At 36.9% G+C, this 23,644-nt stretch overlaps 1 protein-coding gene across 2 annotated transcripts in view; it reads left to right on the forward strand.

The window, feature by feature from the left end:
• Nucleotides 1-7,697, forward strand: part of LOC144970006 (uncharacterized) — a 90,290-nt gene extending 82,593 nt beyond the window's left edge. Inside the window, exons 1-2 of one of the 2 annotated variants that reach the window (XM_078909150.1) lie at nt 1,575-1,651; nt 5,852-7,697. In XM_078909150.1, coding sequence (XP_078765276.1) covers nt 1,599-1,651; nt 5,852-7,391 — 1,593 coding nt within the window. In that variant the 5' untranslated portion in view covers nt 1,575-1,598 and the 3' untranslated portion in view covers nt 7,392-7,697. Of the gene's footprint in view, nt 1-1,574; nt 1,652-5,851 lie in introns of those variants that run through there. The other variant, XM_078909149.1, reaches the window with a different exon arrangement.
• The last annotated feature ends 15,947 nt before the right edge of the window (nt 7,698-23,644 follow it).

Raw genomic sequence — 23,644 nt, forward strand, 5'->3', positions numbered from 1 at the left:
TGCATTGCAAACCTTTTGAGGTGTGTATTTCTCATCATTTTGTTTCCAAATTCACTCTTCCTGGTTTTATTCATCCCGACAAAAAAAAAAAAAAACGGTTTTGAGACGAGAGTCAAAAATATTTCCATTTTTAAGCCATTAAATAAAAAGACAAGTTCTCTGGGTGATAAAAATGCTACTAAGCAAATATTTGACAATAGGTCAGACTCAACAATCATTTCAGATGTTTTACGGTATCGCCGCTGTCTACAATAATATTAGATCAGAGGGAGAAAGAGGTTGACTTTTTAACTATATATATTTTTAATGAAGTTACTCCGTGTTTTCAGAAAGAAAAGTGATTTGGAATTCAAGTTTTCAATCTCTTTTCGACAATATTAATTTAGAGAATGGCAGCGTTATCAAAATAATGGACGTCTGCGCATGTCATCCAACCCAAGACGTGGTATTCGTGGCTTTCGTAAATTGGATTCAATAGTCTGATGATGTCACGTCGCCCATCAACGGCGGCCATCGTGGTTCTAAACAAAGAAAATCGGTACTTTTCATATGTCTTGTGATCAGAATGTATAAAAATCAAAACAAGATCATATTTATAATGTTTTTCTCCTCTGGATACACTTTCATGCTCGTCGGAGAAATTTTTAAAAGGGCGTCCGCCATGGTTCCGATAGTTTAGAACCAGTTACTAAGTTACCATGCGTCATTACGAGGAAAGTGACGCCATGACTGTTGAAGCCTATTCATATCCTGACACTGACCAAAAAGGTTACGTCAAAAGACACATCTTTGGCAACAAAAGAAAACAAATCGTGAGTTGTTTTCAACAGTTTAACAACCAATGGGATTAATTCTTTTCTTGACAACCACTAACGACAACTCACTTGACGCTGCACAAACCTAAAAAATGACGTTAAGAAAAGTCTTAGTGGGTTCAAGCGTTGGCATCGTAAAGTTATAGCCTGACACTGACCAAAACATGACGTCAAAATGCCAGTCTTTGGCCAAAAATGAAAACAAATCGTGAGTTGTATTCAATAGTTCAACCAATAGCACATTTAGTTTCCATGAGCTCTACTAACGACAACTCTCTAGGAGGTGCAAAAACCAAATACTGACGTCAATATGCCAGTATTTTTGGGTTTCAGTGTCAGTCTATAACTTTACGATGGCTACGGTTCTAGCATTATATATATGTACACACACACACACACACACACACATACATATATATATATATATATATATATATATATATATATATATATATATATATATATATATATATAAATGTAAATTTTCACTCACATTATTCTTGCCAAGACGATTCGTTTCAGTGTTCCCACCTCATCAGTCGGCATAATCCATTTGTAAGAAATGTCCGTAGAAAACTCCAAACTAACGTTGTTTCGCTGCCTAGTGGTGACTAGTTTTGATGTGTAGTGTGATGTGCTCTCGTGTTTATATTATGAGTGTCTGTGTGTATGTGTGTGTGTGTATGTGTGTGTGTGTGTGTGTGCGTGTAGGTGTGTTGTGTGTTGTGGGTACATGTGTGTATGATATTGTAGTGGAATGTGGTGCGGTGGTACAAATGGATTATGCCGACTGATGAGGTGGGAACACTGAAACGAATCGTCTTGGCAAGAATAATGTGAGTGAAAATTTACATTTATATATTAGCTCTAACCACCATTATCGAGCACTTTCGTACCTACAAGTACCCACCAACACTCATAAATATATATATATATATATATATATATATATATATATATATATATATATATATATATATATATATTAAGTGAGAGAGAGAGAGAGGGAGAGAGAGAGAGAGAGGGAGAGAGAGAGAGAGAGAGAGGGAGAGAGAGAGAGAGAGAGAGAGAGAGAGAGAGAGAGTATTTAAAGGTCTTCTGGCCTACGTAACATTAAATGAATTTGATATAATATACTCTGTGCGCCTTTGTAGTCAAATCCTGCTCTGGGCTGCGCAAATTTGAGTCATTAGAAAAGGCTCTGTACTCACTTTTCCTCACCGCACACAAGTGTAAAAAGATTACTTGGCTGGTAACAGCTCTGTCGATGAAATCTTATAACAGCGCCTAACAGCCGTCATGTCTAGTCCTAGATACCAAGTGTTGCTGTTGGCTTGGTATCCCTTATAATGCTCTTTGAGCACATGTAGTGAACATTTCTCTATTTAAAAGCTCAACCTTTTTTTCTTTTCTTTTTCTTTCTTTAGTTATTCTCTCATGATTTGTTTTGTTTGTATGACTATTTGTAGCTTGACCTTTGGGGAAATAACAATCTGTAAGATATACTATGTGTCATTCGACTTTCCAAATACCACGAAGGTATTTATCATGACAACCATGATGAAGGCAGATAGGGTTCTAATGAGACAGATAAAACATCCAGGGTTTCCACGTATAGGGTTTTAGACAGGCAGGGAAAAACTTCCCTTGTAAAGATGCAAGCTGTTGGCTTGGGATCCCTTATGAAGCCCTTTGAACACATTCAGTGGATATTGCGCTATATAAAAACTCAAGATGTTTGCATTAAGAAAATTATTCTCTTTTATGTGGTTTTAATGCCCATGTAACTATTGGGGAAATAACATTATGTAAGATACACGTATCATTTGACATTCCATATACCACGAAGGTATTAATCATGGTAACCATGATGAAGGCGGAGGGGTTCTAATGAGACGGAGGAAACACCAGGGTTTCCACACATAAGCTTTTTTGACAATCAGGGATAAAGCTCTCTTGTAAAGATATACAGTGTTGCTGTTGGCTTTAGATCCCTTATAAAGCACCTCAACCACATTCAGGAGATATTGTGCTATTTTAAAAAATCTAGATTTTTACTTGTATTATTGTTTATCATTTTTCTCTATTATGCGGTTTGAATGACATTGACCTTTGGAATAAAAACATTACGTAAAATATAGGATATGATTTGACGGTGTAAATACCATAAAGTATTAATCATGACAAGCATGACAAAAACGGAAGATATTCTTATTAGACAGGAGAGATACAGGTTCTCCACAGATTATAAGTTTTTCGACAGGCAGGGAGAGATATAGAACTAAGCCTTGTTCTCATGTATCACAAGTGTGTCCGTCCATCCGTCAGTTGTTTATAGACAGCCATCACAAGTAACACTAATAGATCCACACATTAGTAGTACATTATAAGGGGACAATCCAAGGATGTTTATAACATCGAGTCACGAGACAACAATAATCCGATAAATTCCTTGCTTGTTCGTCATTCTTTAAACATTTTGAGTAGCAAAAAAAAATATCTTTACTTTTCAGTTAAGGATAATAATAATAATAATAATAATAATAATAATAATAATAATAATAATAATAATAATAATAATAATAATAATAATAATAATATGATGATGATAATAATATAATAATATAATAATAATAATAATAATAATAATAATAATAATAATAATAATAATAATAATAATAATAATAATAATAATAATAATAATAATAATAATAATAATAATATATAATAATAATAATAATAATAATAATATAATAATAAATGATAATAATAATAATAATAATAATAATAATAATAATAATAATAATAATAATAATAATAATAATAATAATAATAATAATAATAATAATAATAATAATAATAATAATGATAATAACAATAATAATGATAATAATAATAATAAAAATAATTATAATAATAATAATAATAATAACAATAATAATAATAATAATAATAATAATAATAATAATAATAATAATAATAATAATAATAATAATAATAATAATAATAATATAATCATAATAATAATAATAATAATAATAATCTTCTTCTTCTTCTAGGTTCCATGCCTGGTCCAGGCTTCGGATACTGCATGAATTATCTCTCTCCATTCCTCCCTGTCTCTTGCCTTTTCAAACAGCTCTTGGCTTGTTAGGCTGGTGAAGCCCTTCAGTTGGTCTATGAGTGTTTTTCTTCGTCTCCCCCGGGCGCGTTTACCAGGTATTTTTCCACAACTTGCCAGGTATTCATTCTTATCTTTCCTTACTATGTGTCCGAAAAAGGATAGTTGTCGATCCACTATTAAGGGCATTAGTTTCCTTTGTTGGTATGTTTGTTTTAGCACTTCTTCGTTCGTTTTGTGTGCAGTATACGATATTCTCTGCATCCTTCTCAAGCACCACATTTCAAAAGCTTCAATGTTCTTTTGTATTTCTGCATTTGTAGTCCAGCTTTCGCATCCGTATAACAAGATTGGCCACACGTAGCACTTCAAGACTCGGAATCTAATCCCGAACGACATCTGTTTGTTTTTTAAAATGTTTCCCAGGTCCATGAAGGCCTGTTTGGCTTGAGCTATTCTTGCTCGTATGTCTCGGTTACATCTTCCATCTGTTGTCACTATTGAACCTAGGTATTTAAAACTTTCTACGTTGGTAAGTTGCTCGCCGTGAATCGTTATATTGCAGGTGTTGTTGTTTTCGGGGTTTTTCTGTATTACCATGCATTCCGTTTTGGTGATATTCACTTCCATTCCCTTGGCTTCACTATCTACTACCACTTTGTCAACAATCTTTTGAAGTTGGATTTCTGATGTTGCAATGAGTACCGTATCGTCTGCGTATCTTATATTATTTATGTTGTGACCTCCCACTTTTATTCCCTCCATATTATTTATGCCCCTCATGATTGTTTCTTGGTATAGATTAAACAGATCTGGTGAGGCAACACACCCTTGACGGACTCCTTTCTTAATAGGAATGGAATTTCCTGTAGAGTTTCCGATTTTGATAGATACCTGCTGGGTGTAGTATAATGCTTGCATGAGTCTGAGGTCTTTCTCATCAGCGCCAATGGAGTGCAGTTGTTTTAGTATTTCTTCGTGGCGTACTCTATCAAAAGCTTTTCATAGCAAAACCAAAGAAAGCAGGTGCAGTCAGATGCGAAAATTTTAGAACTATAAGTTTAATAAGCCACATCAACAAAATACTGTTGCGTATAATTATCAACAGGCTAAGGAATAAGATTAACCCCGAAATCGCAGAAGAACAATATGGATTCCAACCTGACAGAGGGACAAGGAACGCAATATACCTCCTCCGTGTTTTAAGTGAAAGAGCTATACAGGTTCAGACCCCACTATACCTCTGTTTTGTCGACTACAAAAAATAATAATAATAATAATAATAATAATAATAATAATAATAATAATAATAATAATAATAATAATAATAATAATAATAATAATAATAATAAGTTTCTGGTGGAATGAATCGTACACTGACCTAAAAATAACGTTAAATGCCAATCTTTGGCAACAAAAGAAAATAAATCGTGAATTGTATTCAATAGTTCAACTAATGGACTCACTGTTTCCAAGAGCACCACTAACGACAACTCACTATCCGGTGCAAAAACCAAATCATGACGTCAAAATCCCTGACCTTTTGGGTTTCAGTGTCAGGCTATCACTTATTGGTGTGAATGTAACCAAAGAAAAATAAAAAAAGATGTTTATAGATAGTATGCAGATGACGTCACTCAGGCCTTTGTTATTGTTTTTGCCATCCGCGTTTGTGAGTTGTTCTCACTAAACTGTATTAACCAGACTATAAAAGTTCATGGTTACACAGAGTTTGTGTGTTGGTCCGTTATACTTCCGGATGGCAATGTTGTGAACTCCTTGGCCAAGCGCATTCTATCTATAATAATACAGTAAAGCGCTTCGAGCACGTTTAGTGCATATCATTGCTATTTATAAAAGTTATATATATATATTTTTTGTAGTCAAGCTTATATGTTTTCTTTAATTTCCACAGATGTTTATTCTTTGCCAGCCTCACGTGGTTTTTCTCCACGGCTTACAACATATGGTCTGTGGTCATTTACGACCTGGAGACAGTCAGAATACGGATGGATACGTCAGACCCGATGATGGTCAATGGATTCTCCATGTGTTTTGCCTCAACCAGATTCATGTATCTCCATGAAATTTTCGAGTACCTCAATCCATTAGTTACGTTTGCTTTTCCTGTGATATCATCCGGCCTTTTATTCTTTGGATTTTGGCTGAAAAAACGTGAAGGGGACAAACCCGGAAGGCCGTATAAATCTTCAAAGTCTGTCGTTATATTCACATTTGCCCTTTTAGTTTCATTTTTTACTACACATTTTCCTTGGGAGATTGCAAATTTGGTGTTTTCCCACGATGCACAATACCACACAATAAGTGAACTCATTGTTTTGAAAGTCTTGCATATTTTTACATTTTCTAGAGGATTCTGGGACATTTTTATATTTGGGGCTTTTAGACGATATGTTTGTAAAAAGGAAAAAGCACTCGCTCATTTTCGAGAACAAAGATCTTTACAAGTTCAAAGGTCAAGTTTGTCGATCCCAATCACAGACCACCCCGCGTCTCTTAGCCTGTTAGACAGTGACCCCTCTGTCAGCAGACGTTATTCTAGTGACAATACAATTAGCAGACGCCCTTCAGCAATGGATGGTATAAGTGTCTGCGAGGCCGAAGTTCCTCACGTAAATAATACAAAGAACGGCGAACAAGGAACTCAACTCGTGGAACACCAGCATAGACGGAAATCCACAACAATTACCACCACCATCCTTTCTGAGAATTACCTTATTCCTAGATCGCCCTGCCATCATGAACACTCACGCCGATATAGTTTCGCACCCCCCAGTTTTGCATTACAAGATCATCCACGAAAACTGGACGAATCACGGAATTCAAAAACTCAAAAATCCAACAACGACCTATCTTCGTCAGATAAAAATACATCTCCCGGAAATAGCTCGGGTAGTAAAGTTGATATAGTTAACGTTAGTAATGAACAGGTTGGAGGTATTGTTAATAAAGGCAATGCTTCTCCTACATTAACAAACACACCATCTTTAACTCTGTTGCCCTCATCGCCGTTATGTACGACTAAAATAATAACACCAACAAACTCCTTAACCACTGCGACGTTACATGTAAATTCTAGATCTAAGCATTCCCCGTCGTCGTCATCCCCGAAAAAATCTAGTAGTTTCCATTCCCCGAAGGTCGTTGACCGGAAGAGAAAAAAATCCTGCAGTTTCAAAGACAATGATCATGTCATTATTCCTGGTGAGTCAGCGACAGACAGGAAGGAGTCATCCCATACTCATAGTACACAAAACAGTCCTAGTGATAAAGAAGAGCAACTAGACAATACCGATAATACAGTTCAAGGGAGAAAATTATATCTTTTCCTAGAGACTACTTTCGATTTGACATCCGCCTCTCCGACAACGACGGCCGCTCTAACACTGGACAATGCAGACGCAGCCTTAACGCTGTGTGAAAACGATTTGTGAGGTGACAATCTGTTACAAAACAAAACAGTACAACAAACAAAAGAAAAGAAAAAAGAAGAAATGTCTTTATTTAAACGGCAAACATACTACAGATGGCCTGAACATTGGTGATTTATTAATTTTACATGACGATTAGAAGTGGGCGAATTTTCGACAAATCTAAGAACGTTTTAGCCTTCAAAGCCCTTATGCCCGGGGGTTCTGAGTTTTTCCCGATTTCTATATTATTTTTCTCTATTTGGATAGGACACTAGTCTATTGCTAAGGGGGCAGCGTGGCTCAGTGGTACGGTCTTTGCTTCCTAACCCGCCGCTGCAATGTGTGGCCTTGATAAAGTCACCTCGCCCTAGCTCACTTTACGGCGCTGATCTGCGGCTGAGGCCTGGGTAATTCCAGTCTTCCCTTGGAATAGACCCTAAAGACAAATTTTCCCTTGGGGATGAATAAAGGGAATTTTATTCTATTATTTATTATTTATTTCCGCGAGATTTACATGCTTGAGCATATCAATAGAGTTGTATAGTATCCACTAAAAGTGCTCAAAGCGCTTTATAACGGGTTCATAGCCTACAAAACTTGAAATGTTGGACGAGATATGGCGCCTGTTAGGAATCTTTCATTTTTTTCCGACAAAGACAACGCTGTTTACGGCCAGATACTCATTTTTTTCACCGGAGTACGGTGAGAGAATGTGAGAAAAGGGTCATTTCCGAGGACTCAACTATACGCCGTTCAAAGCGGGCTCAAACCCCGGATCATCGAATCTGAAGACGAGTGTTTTACCACAAGACCACATAGCCGCACAAAGAGTCTTTATATCATATTATTTACTTTTTAGTTTTACGAATAAAATTTAGTCAGGATTTTGTTATATTACGGAGAATAAACACATCTTCCGAGTTCGAGTCCCGCCTGAGCGGCGCATAGTTGAGTCATAGTAAAAGGCAAGTATTCTTCACCATACATTTTCTCACGATACTCTGGCATAAATGCGTACCTGGACATTCACAGCGTTATCCCGTTTTTGAAAAAAAAATTTGTGAATTTGCCTTACGGGTCCATGTCTCTTCGCTTCCTACCTGACAAGTGTTGCTGTTTGCTAGAGACCCCTTTAAGCGCATTGAGCATGTTTAATGGATATTGCCCTATATTAATGCTCGTGTTATTAATCACCACGAGATATCATTGTTTTAAAAAAGGTGCGTCACACTATGATGTACGTACGCATTTATTACCAAGACGGCAGCAATCGCGGCATATCATATTTCCAGAAATATTCCATACTTCTCAGTACGGCTATGTGGTCTTATGGTATGACACTCGCTTTCGGATCGGAAGGTCCTGGGTTCGAGCCTCGCGCTCGGCCCATAGTTGAGTCCTTGGAAATGGCTCTTTACTCACATTTTCTCACCGTACTCAGGAGTAAAATGAGTACCTGGTCATTAACAGTGTTGTCTTTGTCCGAAAAATTGTAATGTCCCGTCCTACATGTTAAATGTTGCTGTTGAGGGACCCCTTGTAAGGCGCTTTGAATACATTTAGTGGGTATTGCGCTATATAAAGCTCAATTTATTATTTTTTAAAAAGAGGAAATAGAACACAATAGTGTGAAGTCAAAATTCTGGCTCCAATTTCCTTGGAAGTGTGACAACAGTCCACAGAGGACTAAATACATATAATATTGTGCAACTAATCTTTAGATTTCATAGTGATGGCATCTAACTTTTCAGCCCAAATATATGCTGGTCTTCAATAAAGATCATCCATCTTCACTAATTTAACTCTCTCCTTACCAGCCATTTTCAGGATTTTCCCTAAAACTTCATACCCAACTAACACAAAATAGTTTTTATCACTCAAAATGGTAGTAAAGTTCTTGCGATACATATCTAATTTCTTTAGTAAAACATGCTCTACGACACACTGTTCATTGTTCTTTAAATTTTGTGATGTACAAGAGAAATTTGAATAAGAAAAATGTTGGTTTTATCGTAACGAATGTGACCATTTTCTTATGGTTGGTAAGGAGAAGGTTAACGTCCAATAATAATACGAATAAACCAATACACCATGCGTTATGATTAATATATTATATAATAATAATAATAATAATAATAATAATAATAATAATAATAATAATAATAAATGGCATTTATATAGCGCTTTACCCCGTTGTCACAGGCTCTAAGCGCTTTACAGTGATATAAAACAAAACATATTACAGTGAGACAAGTGTGAAGGAAACGTGATAAGAATTCAATTTAACAACAACAAAATATGAAAATAATATTGCAACATTATGACGTAAAAAGATAAAACTTAAAGCGAGATTTGAACGTTGTCAACGAATCCGAGCATCTCACGTGTGATGGGAGAGAGTTCCAAAAATGGGGGGGGGGGGGGGCGAAAATTGAAAAGATTGTTCACCTATTTTACGCAAGGGCTTAGGTTTGACAAGGATTGATTGGTCATTGCTTGACCTCAAGTTTCTATTGGGTACATATATGTTTAGAAGGTCTTTAATATAGGAGGGACTGTTCGTGCTCAGGGATTTGTAGACAACAGTACAAATCTTATAGGCAACTCTTTTTTCCACAGGAAGCCAATGTAACTCACGGAGAAGAAGAGTTGCTGACGGGTATTTTTTGTTATTGCGTACAATGAGCCTGGCTGCGTTATTTTGAGCAACCTGAAGTTTGCTAATTTTGTCTTTAGCTATATTCGCCCAAAGGGAGTTACAATAGTCCAATTTAGATAAAACAAGGGAATTATTAAAAGTTCTGCTATATGCTTCGGTATTAAATTACGAATTTTGCTTATTTTTTTCATTTCTATGTACATAGATTGTATGGTGTTATTCACGTGGCTTGTCATGGAATTATCTTTATCAATGATGACGCCAATGTCTTTTGCTTTCTTTGAAAATTCTATTGTACTATTTCCGAGAGTAATAGGTGATTTATTTGCCTGTTTAAGGATACTCGGCCTTCCGCATATTAAAATCTCAGTTTTACTATCATTTAATTTTAACTTATTGTGGTACATCCAAGATTTAATCTCATTAAAACAGCTCGTAATTCGTTGTATTAAGAACTGTAAATTACTAAGGGGTGCTGAATCATATATTTGCGTATCATCTGCATAAAAATGATAACTCAGATTGAATCTGGATATCACACTAGAAAGTGGCTGCATATATACGGTAAAAAGGACAGGGCCAAGAACAGAGCCTTGTGGCACTCCAAAATTTAGTAAAACTTGTTCTGACTGAACACCATTCACCACAACAGTCTGCCATCGATCCTGTAAATATAATGTAAACCATTTAAGGGCAATTCCTTTTATGCCGAACGTATTTTCTAGTCTTCTTAACAAAATGTCATGGTCAATGGTGTCAAAGGCAGCTGAAAGATCTAAAAAACATAATACATTGATATTGTTAGCATCAGCATTACATAGCAAGTCATTAAAGATTTTAAGAAGCGCCGTTTCAGTACTGTGTTGATGTTTGTAGGCTGACTGAAAGAGTTGTTCCAAACTGTCGTTCTTAAGATGAGATGTTAATTGTGTAAGAACTACCTTCTCCAAAAGTTTTGACAAAAAAGGTAAATTTGATACAGGACGATAATTGTTTAATATATTGTGGACCAGTGATGGTTTCTTCAGAATTGGTTTGACGAGGGCACTTTTAAAGCACGATGGAACTTCGCCCGTCAGTATGGATGTATTTATGATTGATGTAATGGATGGTAATAATGTATCGATGGAGCTGGCCAAAAGCTGTGCAGGTAGGGGATCAAGGTCGCAGGATTTAATGGGGGCTTTTTTATCAACTCGTTTATGAAACTAGGTGAAACTGGTTGGAACTTGTCTAAAGGGGTACCACAGAATGTATTTGTATCTATAAATGGTTCATGCCGATCTTGTTCTGAACGAATGTTATGGATTTTGTCTTTAAAAAAGTTGACAAATGTGTTTGGCAAGTCTCTTTGCCATACAGAAGTATAAAGGACCAACTCATAAAGTTATGTGTAACCTTAAACGTTTATAGTCTGGTTAATACCGTTTAGTGAGAATTACACATAAACGTAGATGACAAAAAAAAAAATTTTAAATAATAAAAAAAAAACAATAACAAAGGCCTGAGTGACGTCATCTTCGTTCTATCTAGACTCTACAGGAAACACATAGAATAGTTCCGATATTGGGTTGAATGAAATTAATTATTTATGCATTTTCTAAGGGACTGTACAAACACTTCCAAGGAGTTTTGAGGTTTATTTTTAACCTAAATATATGCTGGTCGTCAATCAAGATCATCCACCATCTCTCTTTTACGTCCAGTAATAATAAGAATCTGCCTATACATCTTGCTACAATTAAAATTGAGCATTTATATAGCGCAATATCCACTTCACGTGCTCAATGCGCTTTACAAGGGGTCCCTGGTCAACAGCAACATTTAACATGTAGGACAAGACACATGACGCCTGTTAGGCGATATTACAATTTTTCGGACAAAGACAACGCTGTTAACGGCCAGGTACTCATTTTACACCTGAGTACGGTGAGAGAATGTGAGTAAAGAGTCTTTTCCAAGGACTCAACTATGCGCCGAGCGAGGCTCAAACCCAGGACCTTCCGATCCGAAAGCGAGTGTCATACCACTAGACCACATAGCCGCTACTAAATAAATAGTTATGATTTATATGTGACCCTTCGCCTCAAAACGGTATTGAGTCCGGATGGTTAAGATGTTAAAAATTGAATTCATAGCCAGACATATCAGACTTGTGTTGAGTTTGTATGTTTTATTGAGGAGAATGGATACCATATTTTAGGGTGCTAATGTCAACAATTTATATTTTTGAACGGTTATTAAATTCGGCTTTTAGGCATATGGTTCCTTCCGACATAATACCGTTTTGGGACGATGGGTCACATATGCTGTTTGTCAATAAAGATCATCCACCATCTCTATACATCCTATACATACTAAATGAATATTTATGATTTATATGCTATGTAACTTATTCATTATTTATGCGTTATCTCAAGTAATGTTTAAACACTTCCACTGAATGTTGATTAAGCAGAGAGGAATATGTGACGTCACGTCTTCTATGTACTTCTCATTGAGCCAAAACACAAACATTTGAATATATTTGAATATATAATATCAGAATCATAATCATAATCATCATAATTGCCTTTTTCAACCTGGGTCAGGGTATAGGCCACAGACAAACATTTTCAATCTCTCTATCTATCTTGAGATACTAACGAGAGAGTGGAAATGGAGAGGCTTCGTATGGGAACAAAAAAGACAATGGACGTTTCGGGTACAAACCCTTCGTCAGCACAAAAATACACAAATTAACGTGGAAAACAAATAAAATGTAATGCAAAAAAACAAGTTAATTTATTTCTTTTCCACGTTAATTTGTGTATTGTTGTGCTGACGAAGAGTTTGTACCCGAAACGTCCATTGTCTGTTTTGTTTCCATACGAACCCTCTCCATTTTCACTCTTTCGTTAGTATTTTACGATCACCGGCTTCAGGCAGCCCTAACGTTTTCTACTTATCTATCTTGAGCTAACTTTTCTTTTTATCTCGTCCCGTGTCCTAGGCTATTGTTCTTCATAAATATGTTACAACATTAAATTACACATGGCAGGGATATGTATCATGTAATTTACACATGTAATATTGATAATTATTTGCGTATTAACCCTCTCCTTACCAGCCATTTTAAAGATTTTCCCCAAAACTTCGTAACCTACTAAAACAAAAATAGACTTTTTATCACTCGCATAATAGCAGTAAAATTCTTACGATACATAATTTCTGTAGCAAAACATATCCTACAACACATTGTTCATCTTCTTTAAATGTTATGATGTACAAGAGAAATTTGAATAAGAAAAAGTGTTAGTTGTATCGTAATGAATGTGACGATTTTCCTATAGTTGGTAAGGAAAGGGTTAATTGAAATCTGGTATCGGCCTTAAAACCTTTGCTATTTCTATCATATGACGTCACTATTTGCTTTGTAAATTAAATTCTAATATTTTTATTTCTTCCTTGACATTATTTTGATTTCAATTTCATGTTTAAAAAAAAATAAAGCATAAAAAATCCAAGCATTTTGTGTTTTGTGTATTTTTGTTTTTAAAAATGAGTCAATGCATTTGACTTGTTTGGTTTTCCCCTCACATTTAAATTAAAAAATGAGCTTTTATATAGCGCAATATCCACTAAATGTGCTCAAAGCGCGTTACAAGGGGTCCCTGACCAACAGCAACATTTTACATTTAGGACGGGACATGACGCCTGTTAGGCGATATTACATTTTCTATTTCGGACAGAGACAACGCTGTTAACGGCCAGGTACTCATTTTACACCAGAGTACGGTGAGAGAATGTGCGTAAAGAGCCTTCTCTAAGGACTCAAATATGCGCCGAGCGAGGCTCGAACCCAGGACCTTCCGATCCGAAAGCGAGTGTCATACCACAAGACCACATAGCCTCACATTTCAGCGCATCTGTCATTTAATGATCTTTCCGTCGCGATAGATTTGATTGCCAGCTATGATTGCGTGAAATGTTTTATTTCAATTCACATCATGCAAGGCTTGCCAGAGAAACTGCGTCCTTTTACATCTTCATATGCATTCTCTTACACTTGCATGAAATATGTGACCCATCGTCTCAAAACGGTATTATGTCGGAATGAACCATATGTCTTAAAGCCTAATTAGATGTTAAATTTGTAAAAAATATAAATAATATATATTAGCACCCTTCAATATTATGGTGTCCATTCTCCTCAATAAAACATACAAACTCAACACAAGTCTGATATGTCTGGCTATGAATTCAATTTTTAACATCTTATCCAACTCGACTTAATACCATTTCTAGGCGAAGGGTCACATATTAGTTACCAGGCACTGGCATAATATATACATCTAAAATGTTGTGTATGAAACAGTGTCAGACAAAGGATAAAGACAACTATAAGAAAAAATAAATCTCATTATCATCCCGGGTGCCCCAATAGCCCAGTTGGTAGAGCACGTTTCACAAGCTAAGGGCCAGAGATCGATCTCGAGTGCAGGTGATATTTTTGTGTGTCCTCCCCCCCCCCCCCCCCCCACACCCACCACCCCACCCACTGTCCACCCAGCAGTGGTTGGTTAGCTAGGTCTGTTAAATCTGCAGAAGGTACTTTGCGATAGACTATCGTCCTATCCAAAGGATAACAAACAACTGTTATTGCCAGTTTCACGCTACAGAAACCGGGATAAACTCCAGCTCCATGGACTTGTTGGCTCTAAAGTACATTGTTCTATAATCAGTAACCCCATTGGATTTTTTCTCTGACGTATATGGTGGGTGTCTTTTTCAGAGCTTTTCTCTTCTTCTTCTTCTTCTTCTTCTTCTTCTTCTTCTTCTTCTTCTTCTTCTTCTTCTTCTTCTTCTTCTTCTTCTTCTTCTTCTTCTTCTTCTTCTTCTTCTTTCTTCTTCTTCTTCTTCTTCTTTCTTCTTCTTCTTCTTCTTCTTCTTCTTTCTTCTTCTTCTTCTTCTTCTTCTTTCTTCTTCTTCTTCTTCTTCTTCTTCTTCTTCTTCTTCTTCTTCTTCTTCTTCTTCTTCTTCTTCTTCTTCTTCTTCTTCTTCTTCTTCTTCTTCTTCTTCTTCTTTTTCTTCTTCTTCTTCTTCTTCTTCTTCTTCTTCTTCTTCTTCTTCTTCTTCTTCTTCTTCTTCTTCTTTTTTTTTTTCTTCTTTTTTCTTTTCTTCTTTTTTCTTCTTCTTTCTTCTTCTTTCTTCTTCTTTTCTTCTTCTTCTTCTTTCTTCTTCTTCTTCTTCTTCTTCTTTCTTCTTCTTCTTCTTCTTCTTTCTCTCTTCTTCTTCTTCTTCTTCTTCTTCTTCTTCTCTCTTCTTCTTCTTCTTCTTCTTCTTCTTCTTCTTCTTCTTCTTCTTCTTCTTCTTCTTCTTCTTCTTCTTCTTCTTCTTCTTCTTCTTCTTCTTCTTCTTCTTCTTCTTCTTCTTCTTCTTCTTCTTCTTCTTCTTCTTCTTCTTCTTCTTCTTCTTCTTCTTCTTCTTCTTCTTCTTCTTCTTCTTCTTCTTCTTCTTCTTCTTCTTCTTCTTCTTCTTCTTCTTCTTCTTCTTCTTCTTCTTCTTCTTCTTCTTCTTCTTCTTCTTCTTCTTCTTCTTCTTCTTCTTCTTCTCTTCTTCTTCTTCTTCTTCTTCTTCTTCTTCTTCTTCTTCTTTTCTTCTTCTTCTTCTTCTTCTTCTTCTTCTTCTTCTTCTTCTTCTTCTTCTTCTTCTTCTTCTTCTTCTTCTTCTTCTTCTTCTTCTTCTTCTTCTTCTTCTTCTTCTTCTTCTTCTTCTTCTTCTTCTTCTTCTTCTTCTTCTTCTTCTCTTCTTCTTCTTCTTCTTCTTCTTCTTCTTCTTCTTCTCTTCTTCTTCTTCTTTCTTCTTCTTCTTCTTCTTCTTCTTCTTCTTCTTTCTTCTTCTTCTTCTTCTTCTTCTTTCTTCTTCTCTCTTCTTCTTCTTCTTCTTCTTCTTCTTCTTCTTCTTTCTTCTCTCCTTTCTGTCTGTCTTCACTTTTATTCAGCCTTCTTCTTCTTCTTCTTCTTCTTCTTCTTATTCTTCTTCTTCTTCTTCTTCTTCTTCTTCTTCTTATTCTTCTTCTTCTTCTTCTTCTTATTCTTCTTCTTCTTCTTTTTCTCCCTTTCAAGTCTGTAACTTCACATTTTGAAGATTCCACAGACCACAGTATTATTCTTTTATTAGAGATGTGAAACTATCCCACTTAATGTCGGTGGTATATTTATACAAACACTCATGGTAAATATTGACTTCGGACCATCGCCAAGAACGGGTATTGTGTAAGTGTGAATATTGTAATGAAAAGTCAATTTAATGCTAATATATGTATATATATATTATATATATATATATATATATATATAATATATATATATATATATATATATATACACACCAAAATATCTTTCAGTTGATTTTTTTTCGAACTTTTAGGAAATATATCCAACCTTGTCAATAAAACATATACCGTAAAAATGTTCAGAGCCATTAGGCATTAGGCCCGTGAAGCCGGAGTTTCTCCCAGAATCTTTATCGTGAAATGGACATTATCAAGATATTGCTAGACGTCTACCATTTGGAAAGGACGGTAGTCTATCGCAATTACTTTCGCCAGATCTATTAGACCCAGCTTCCTAATCAATGCTGGGCGTAGTGGAAATTCTGAAAAATATCTCTAATTCACTCGGGATTGATCTCGATTCTTTTGCGTGTAAAGCGAGTGCTCTGCTATCTGAGCTTTTGGCGCTTTATCCAAATTCCATTTTTTTTAAATTTATAAGTTCAATTTGTAGAATTTAAGAAAATTCGACTAAATACCCATTTCAATCGACGGAACCGATACATTCTTTTGAAGATCATGCCAAAAGTTACATTGTTTGTCTTACATTTTTTTTACCACCACTATCGCTTAGTTAAGATTTGCATAATATAGTATGGATAGTATGCGCTTGGTTTAGAAGCTCACAACATTGCCATCCGGAAGTATAACGGACCAACACACAACACTGTGTGTAACCATGAAGGTTTATAGTGTGTTAATACAGTTAAGTGAGACGTACTCATAACCCCGGATGGCAAAAAAAACAATAACAAAGACCCGAGTGACGTCAACTTCGAACTATCAATATACAATATTTTGGAATCAACCATTATTTATAAGATAAGATAAGCTCCATAAGATTATGGATTGGCCATACAGAGGCATGCAACTAAAATGTGTACAACTTGTGTAAGATACCGTGGTAGAAAATATCAGGAGAGAATATGTAATGCTTAAATGGGAAGCACATCTATTCTGCCGTTGTTTTTAAAAACACAGTATATGCAATGTAAACCAAATAGTACATACCGTGTTCTTTAATAAAACGGCAGTGTTCTGCAATCGAGATTTTTATGCTTAATCCCTAATAGCGCGTATTGAGCATGTATATTAAGCAATATCCACTAAAACTGTTCAAAGTACTTTACAAGAGGTCCCAAGCCAACAGCAACATTTACTATGTAGGACGAGGCATGACGGTTATTAGAAGATATTACACTTTGTTTCCGACGGAGACAACGTTGTTAATGGTGAGGTACTCATTTCATTCCTGAGTATGTAAAAAGAATGTAAGTCAAGAGTCGTTTCCAAGGACTCAACTCTGCGCCGCTCAGAGCGAGATTGAAACCCTGAACAGTCCGGTCCGGAGGCGAGTTTCATACCACGGGACACTATTTTAGCCGCACTGCTGTATATTTAAACATTGTTCAATACGGTTGAATAAGATTCAGAAATAGTGTGGATCTGTCCCTTGTATCAATAATGATGTGAAAAATGGGATACGGAGATGTGCCAGATGAAAACAGAGAATAAAGAGTCACGGGGTCAGTGCCAATCACAGGATCTCATTGTAACGATATCCTCCTCCTCGTCGGGAGAGAGAGAGAGAGAGAGAGAGAGAGAGAGAGAGAGAGAGAGAGAGGGGGAGAGAGAGAGAGAGAGGGAGGTAGAGAGAGAGAGGGAGAGGGAGAGGGAGAGAGAGAGAGAGGAGAGAGAGAGAGAGGGAGAGGGAGAGGGAGAGAGAGAGGAGAGAGAGAGAGAGAGAGAGAGAGAGAGAGGGGGGGGGGGGGGGGCAGCGAGCGGTTGCAGCCAGGCGGAGGGTGTCGTGTCAATTGGATCCTTAGTTAAACAGTGACCCCTCGTGACGTTTTTATTGTCTGTTTTCATCTGGCAATTCTCTGTATCCTATTTTTCTCATCGTAGATCAAGACGAAACTTTTAAGCTACCAATGATCAAAATCACGTCGGGTAGTCAAGTCTGTAGGTGCACGCAGAAGGCACTGGCAACAGGGTGGCCAGATGGCAATTGGATTCAGTAGTCTGATGTCACGTCGCCCAGCAACGCCGGCCATCGTGGTTTTGAACAAAGAAAATCGGTGCTTTTTATTATCCATGCTGGCTAGAACTTTTCATATGTCCTGTGATCAGAATGTGTAAAAGTCAAAACATGATGAGATTTATAATGTTTTTTCCCCCTCTGGATAAGCTTTTATGCTCGTCGGATAAATATTTCATAAGGGCGTCCGCCATTGTTCCGATAGTTTAGAGCCAGTTACTAGGTTACCATGCGTCATTACGAGGGAAGTGACGTTACGAGTGTTGAAGCGTATTATTAAGCTTAAATTAAATACTTGTATCTATAAACCGTCCTGACATAATGTCGTTACGAGGCGATGATCCGAAAATGGTAAAAGAGTCTAGATAAATAATTATTCGACCTTTTTAAAAACGACTATGCTGAGGTCTCGAGAGGCTCAGTTGGTAGAACAATCGCTTCACAAGCAAAGGGGGCCGAAGTCGATCCCAGATGAATCAGTATTTTTCCCCTCTCTTTCCCCCCTTGTCAACATCTGTTAGATTTGACGAAAAGTATATTTCAATAGGCGAACGTCCTATCCAAAGGGTAGCAAACTCTTGATACTGTTCGTTTCACGCTAAAGAAACCGGGTTACACTCCTGCTCCACGGGCTAACTGACTCTGAAGTACTACTTTTTATACTTACACGTACATGCCCTCTTGGTTGCTTGGTGGACCATAAGGCGCCACCAAAGATGATCCAGCATCTCTGTCCTGGACCAGCCAGCTCATCTCATTTCATGTCTTTCCAGCCTCTTCCTGGAGGGTATGTGGTCTAGTGGTATGACACTCGCTTTCGGATCGGAAGGTCCTGGGTTCGAGCCTTGCTCGACGCATAGTTGAGCCCTTGGAAAAGGCTCTTTACTCACTTTCTCTCACCGTACTCAGGTGTAAAATGAGTAGCTGGCCGTTAACAGCGTTGTCTTGGTCCGAAAAATTGTAATATCGCCTAACAGGCGGCATGTCCCGTCCTACATGTTTAATGTTGCTGTTGACCAGGGACCCCTTGTAAAGCGCTTTGAGCACATTTAGTGGATATTGCGCTATATAAAGCTCACTTTTTAATTTATTTTCTCTTCTTTTACAGTCCTCCTCCAGGTGCACAACGATCTGCCTCTTTTCCTCTTTCCCGCTGGAGACCATCTTCGTGCTGTGTAAGGCAGTCTGGACTTTTTTCATTCCGAGAACTTATGGCTATGTAAAAATCATCCCGACATAATACTGCTTTGAGACGATGGGTCACGAATAGTAAAAGAGTCCACATAATTAGTCGACTTTTTTAAAAACATGACTTTAAGGGTCCCCAATTTCGTGGCGAAGTGCCACAGTGTTGCCATACTTTGAAGAAAAACACCTTTTCAAGATTTGGCCAGAAAACTCATTTTTCAAATATCGGTCGATTAAAATGACCCTCATCTTGGCAATTATTCTCAAACCTGGGTCTTCGCAAGTCACAGGTTTGAAAGCTTTTGCCAAGATGAGGGATTATTTTAATAGATTTATACTTAAAGGACGAGTTTTCTGGCCAAAATTTAAAATACTTATCTTTTTTTCAGAGTAATGTGAGAATAGAATGGTTACTGACAGTCCATTAGACAAACACACTTTTTGCTGAAAGCATCTTACCGTGGAGACTATAGACTGTAATAGGCGACAAATTGAATTCTCCAAAAACAGGTCCGCGAATCTTAATGTCCATTGGGTTCCTGGGTTTCTCCTCGTGGACGTGATATATCCCCACCAGTTACTGACTTAAACATTGATTAATTCTATTACGGTCATTTATGTCCCCGTTGCTATCGCTTCATCTCTGGTGAAAACCCCATCTCGGGCTGTTACTCTTTGTTTTAATGTCATCTATTTTCAGCTAAATATCAGAGATGATCTGACAAGTCTTAACATTAAGCGTTCAAAACTGGTATTTTCATTTTTTGTATTTTGTTCATTGACATTTAGCAAAGGGTAATCGGTGGCATAATCTGTAGGCCATGACTTTAGAAATAATTTAGGGAGCAAGCACTGGTGTAAGATATACATCTGAAAATATGAATGTAACAAAAATGCCAGACAAAGCAATGAGAAAAATTCCAGAAATAGCTATCCCAAAGATTCAGCCTGCCTCGAGTAGGGGGGGGGGGGGGCGGGGGGAGATTGGGGAGATATTTTTGTCTTGTAATGCCTCAAAACAGGTTGATCTTTTGGGGCAACTTTCTTGTATATTTTTTCTCTGTTATTGTCTGGCACTTGTTTCATTTACACTTTTCAGATTTTTAAGTCACAACATTACATTTTCTGATTATTCTTTCAATTTATATCTTGTAATTAAATATTGTAGATATATTTTGGAGATAAATATAAAGGGAGTAAGTCAGACTCATGAATGAACAACACAAAACAAACGACGTTTCGGCCTTTGGCCTTTTTCAGGCAAACACAAAATATATAATAATTTATCTAATATAAATATATATGTATTTGGTGTTTACTTGAAAAAGGCCAAGGGCCGAAACGTCGTTTGTTTTGTGTTGTTCATTCATGTGTCACATTTACTCCCTTTATCTTTATCTCCATTTTATTGACTCATTTAGGTACCTCTATTTATTAGATATATTTTAATTTTTAAAAAAGAGGAAAGTGAATTTTTTTAGTTCCTATCAAAAATTGACTCAGATATTTAACGACTAGACACACCTATTCAAAGATCATGAATGCGAGGTCTTTAAAATTGGATATTGTGTTATTTAAAAGCTCATTTTTTTTATAATGGGATAAAATCGACCCGGGAATGTGTATTTAAAATTATAAATATAAGAAATATGAACTTGAATCATCTTTATTCTCCACAATGATCATAAGAAATTATCCCTACGTTCTAAAGATAAAAGGAGGATGACGTCACTAATGTCTTTGTTATTGATTTTTTTTTGTTGCTATTCTAGTTTATGAACTATGAAAGTTCATGGTTACACATAGTTTTGTGTTTTGGTCTGTTATACTTCCGGATGGCAATGTTGTGAGCTTCTTAGCCAAGTGCACACTATCTATAGACAGAAGGAAGGAAGTTGACGTCACTCAGGTCTTTGCTAGTGTTTTTGTGTTTGCCATCTTTGCATATGAGCTATTCTCACTGAAATTGTATATACCAATACTATAAACGTTCGTAAGTTATTTGTGTTGGTCTGTTTCTTAGCCCAGCGCCCAGTGTCTATAGATAGTATGCGCTTGACTAAAAAGCTCATAACATTGCCATCCGGGAGTATAACGGACCAACACACAAATCTGTGTGTATCCGTGAACGTTTATAGTCAGGTTAATACAGTTCAGTGAGCATTACTCATAAACGCAGATGGCAAAAAAAATTAACAAAAACCGGAGGGACGTCATCTTCGAACTAGATCTATCTATATTTTTAGACCAAGATGAATTCTGGGTGCAGTGGAGATTTTTTCTGATCTCCTTGTCCACCTTGCATTGAACGAATGGGTAGCTGAGTCTGTTAGATTTGGCGGAAATTACATTGCGATAGACTAACGTCGTTTGTGCGGCTATGTGATCTTGTGGTACGACACTTGCTTTCGGATCGGAAGGTCCTGGGTTCGAGCCTCGCGCTCGGCGCATAGTTGAGTCCTTGGAAAAGGCTCTTTACTAACTTTCTCTCACCGTACTCAGGTGTAAAACAAGTACCTGGCCGTTAGCAGCGTTGTCTTTGTCCGAAAAATTGTAATATCGCCTAACAGGCGGCATGTCCCGTCCTACATGCTAAATGTTGCTATTGACCAGGGACCTCTTGTAAAGCGCTTTGAGCACATTTAGTGGATATTGCTCTATATAAAAGCTCAATTTAATTAATTAATATCCAAAGGATAGCAAACTTTTTTGCTATTGTCACATTAGTGTCACGATAGTGTCCGTTTTACGCTATAGAAACCGGGATAAACTCCGGCTCCGGTTGTATTTTTAGCTGTACATTCAATTTCCAGTACTTAGCTCAGACCGAAACAAACCCTTTTGAATTGGGGGGGGGGGGGGGTCACATATTAAATTAATGTGTAATTGAATTTTAGAAAAGATAATCTATTGAGACAAGACCCTGCCCAAAGGGCGTGTCACATCTCTCAATGTTCGATCTGGTGAATTGAGTTAACCTGGCCTCAATGGGTTTTTTTTTTTTTTTGGTTTCAGTCTAGTTAGCTTTATATTAGAGAGCGATGTATTAACTCACTTAAACCTAGAGATTTTGGTACTTTTCAAAATTGGAAAAAAATGTATTTAAATTTAGCATGTACAATAGATAGTTTTATTCAACTATCAATAACATGTAAAAAATAAAAACATTAGCTTTGATACTAGATATGCCTATAATTTGTCTCAGAATAATGCATGGGGTAAAACTAATCGGGGTAAACAACGGATATAGTCGGTGTTAGGGGTGAGTGAGTTAACCTGCTGACAGCCCTACTCTGGCAAATGAGGTATTTTAAAAAAATTGGCCAGAAAACTTGTCCTCCAAATATCGATCGATTTAAATGACCCTCATCTTGGCAAACTCTCTCAAACCTGGGACCTCGGCACGGTATTTGAAGAGAAAAAAATCGAATTCTGTTCATGCGTGTGTTTTTTATGTGTCTCGTTCCTCTCGTGTTCAATGTTTGAGTTTTGTGTTGGAGCGAGGGTTTTTTAAAAAAGCATTAAGCATTAAAATCGTCCCAACTGCTGAATAATCTCGGTTGGTAGCACGTCTGACATGTAGATAGAAGGTCTGAGGTTCGATCCTCAGTCTTTGCAGACTGATTTTTTGGGATGGATATTTCTTATATTATTCACTCTGCTTAGTCTGATACATACACAGTTTTACAGATCTTTATCTTACATCATGATCAGTGCCTGCTCCCTATTTTTTTCCTTTGCTGTTTTCAAAAATAAAAGTGGAGCTAGTCTATCTCACATTTCTTCGTCTTCCTACTCCCGTGTTCATTGTTTGTGCTGTATGATGTTAAGGAGTGTTCACTAGTGCGGGGCGGTCCTTGGCAAGCTTAAGGACCACGGTCCTACTACGGTCCTTGGGAAATGAAGACCGCAAGGACTGGTCCTAGGACCGGTCCTTTTCGACATTGAACATTCCTGAGAGACTGTTGGAAATTCGAACCGGTTTGACCTTTGAGAGCGTGGGATCGTTCATTCTTGAACCGTTAAAGACCGCTACACGATGAAAACCGTGGCCTACAGGAGTAAAATACACG

Source organism: Berghia stephanieae, chromosome 4 (genome assembly GCF_034508935.2).
Source record: "Berghia stephanieae isolate SIO BIC M18660-M18661 chromosome 4, UCSD_Bste_1.3, whole genome shotgun sequence".
In the NCBI taxonomy this organism is placed as follows: domain Eukaryota; kingdom Metazoa; phylum Mollusca; class Gastropoda; order Nudibranchia; family Aeolidiidae; genus Berghia; species Berghia stephanieae.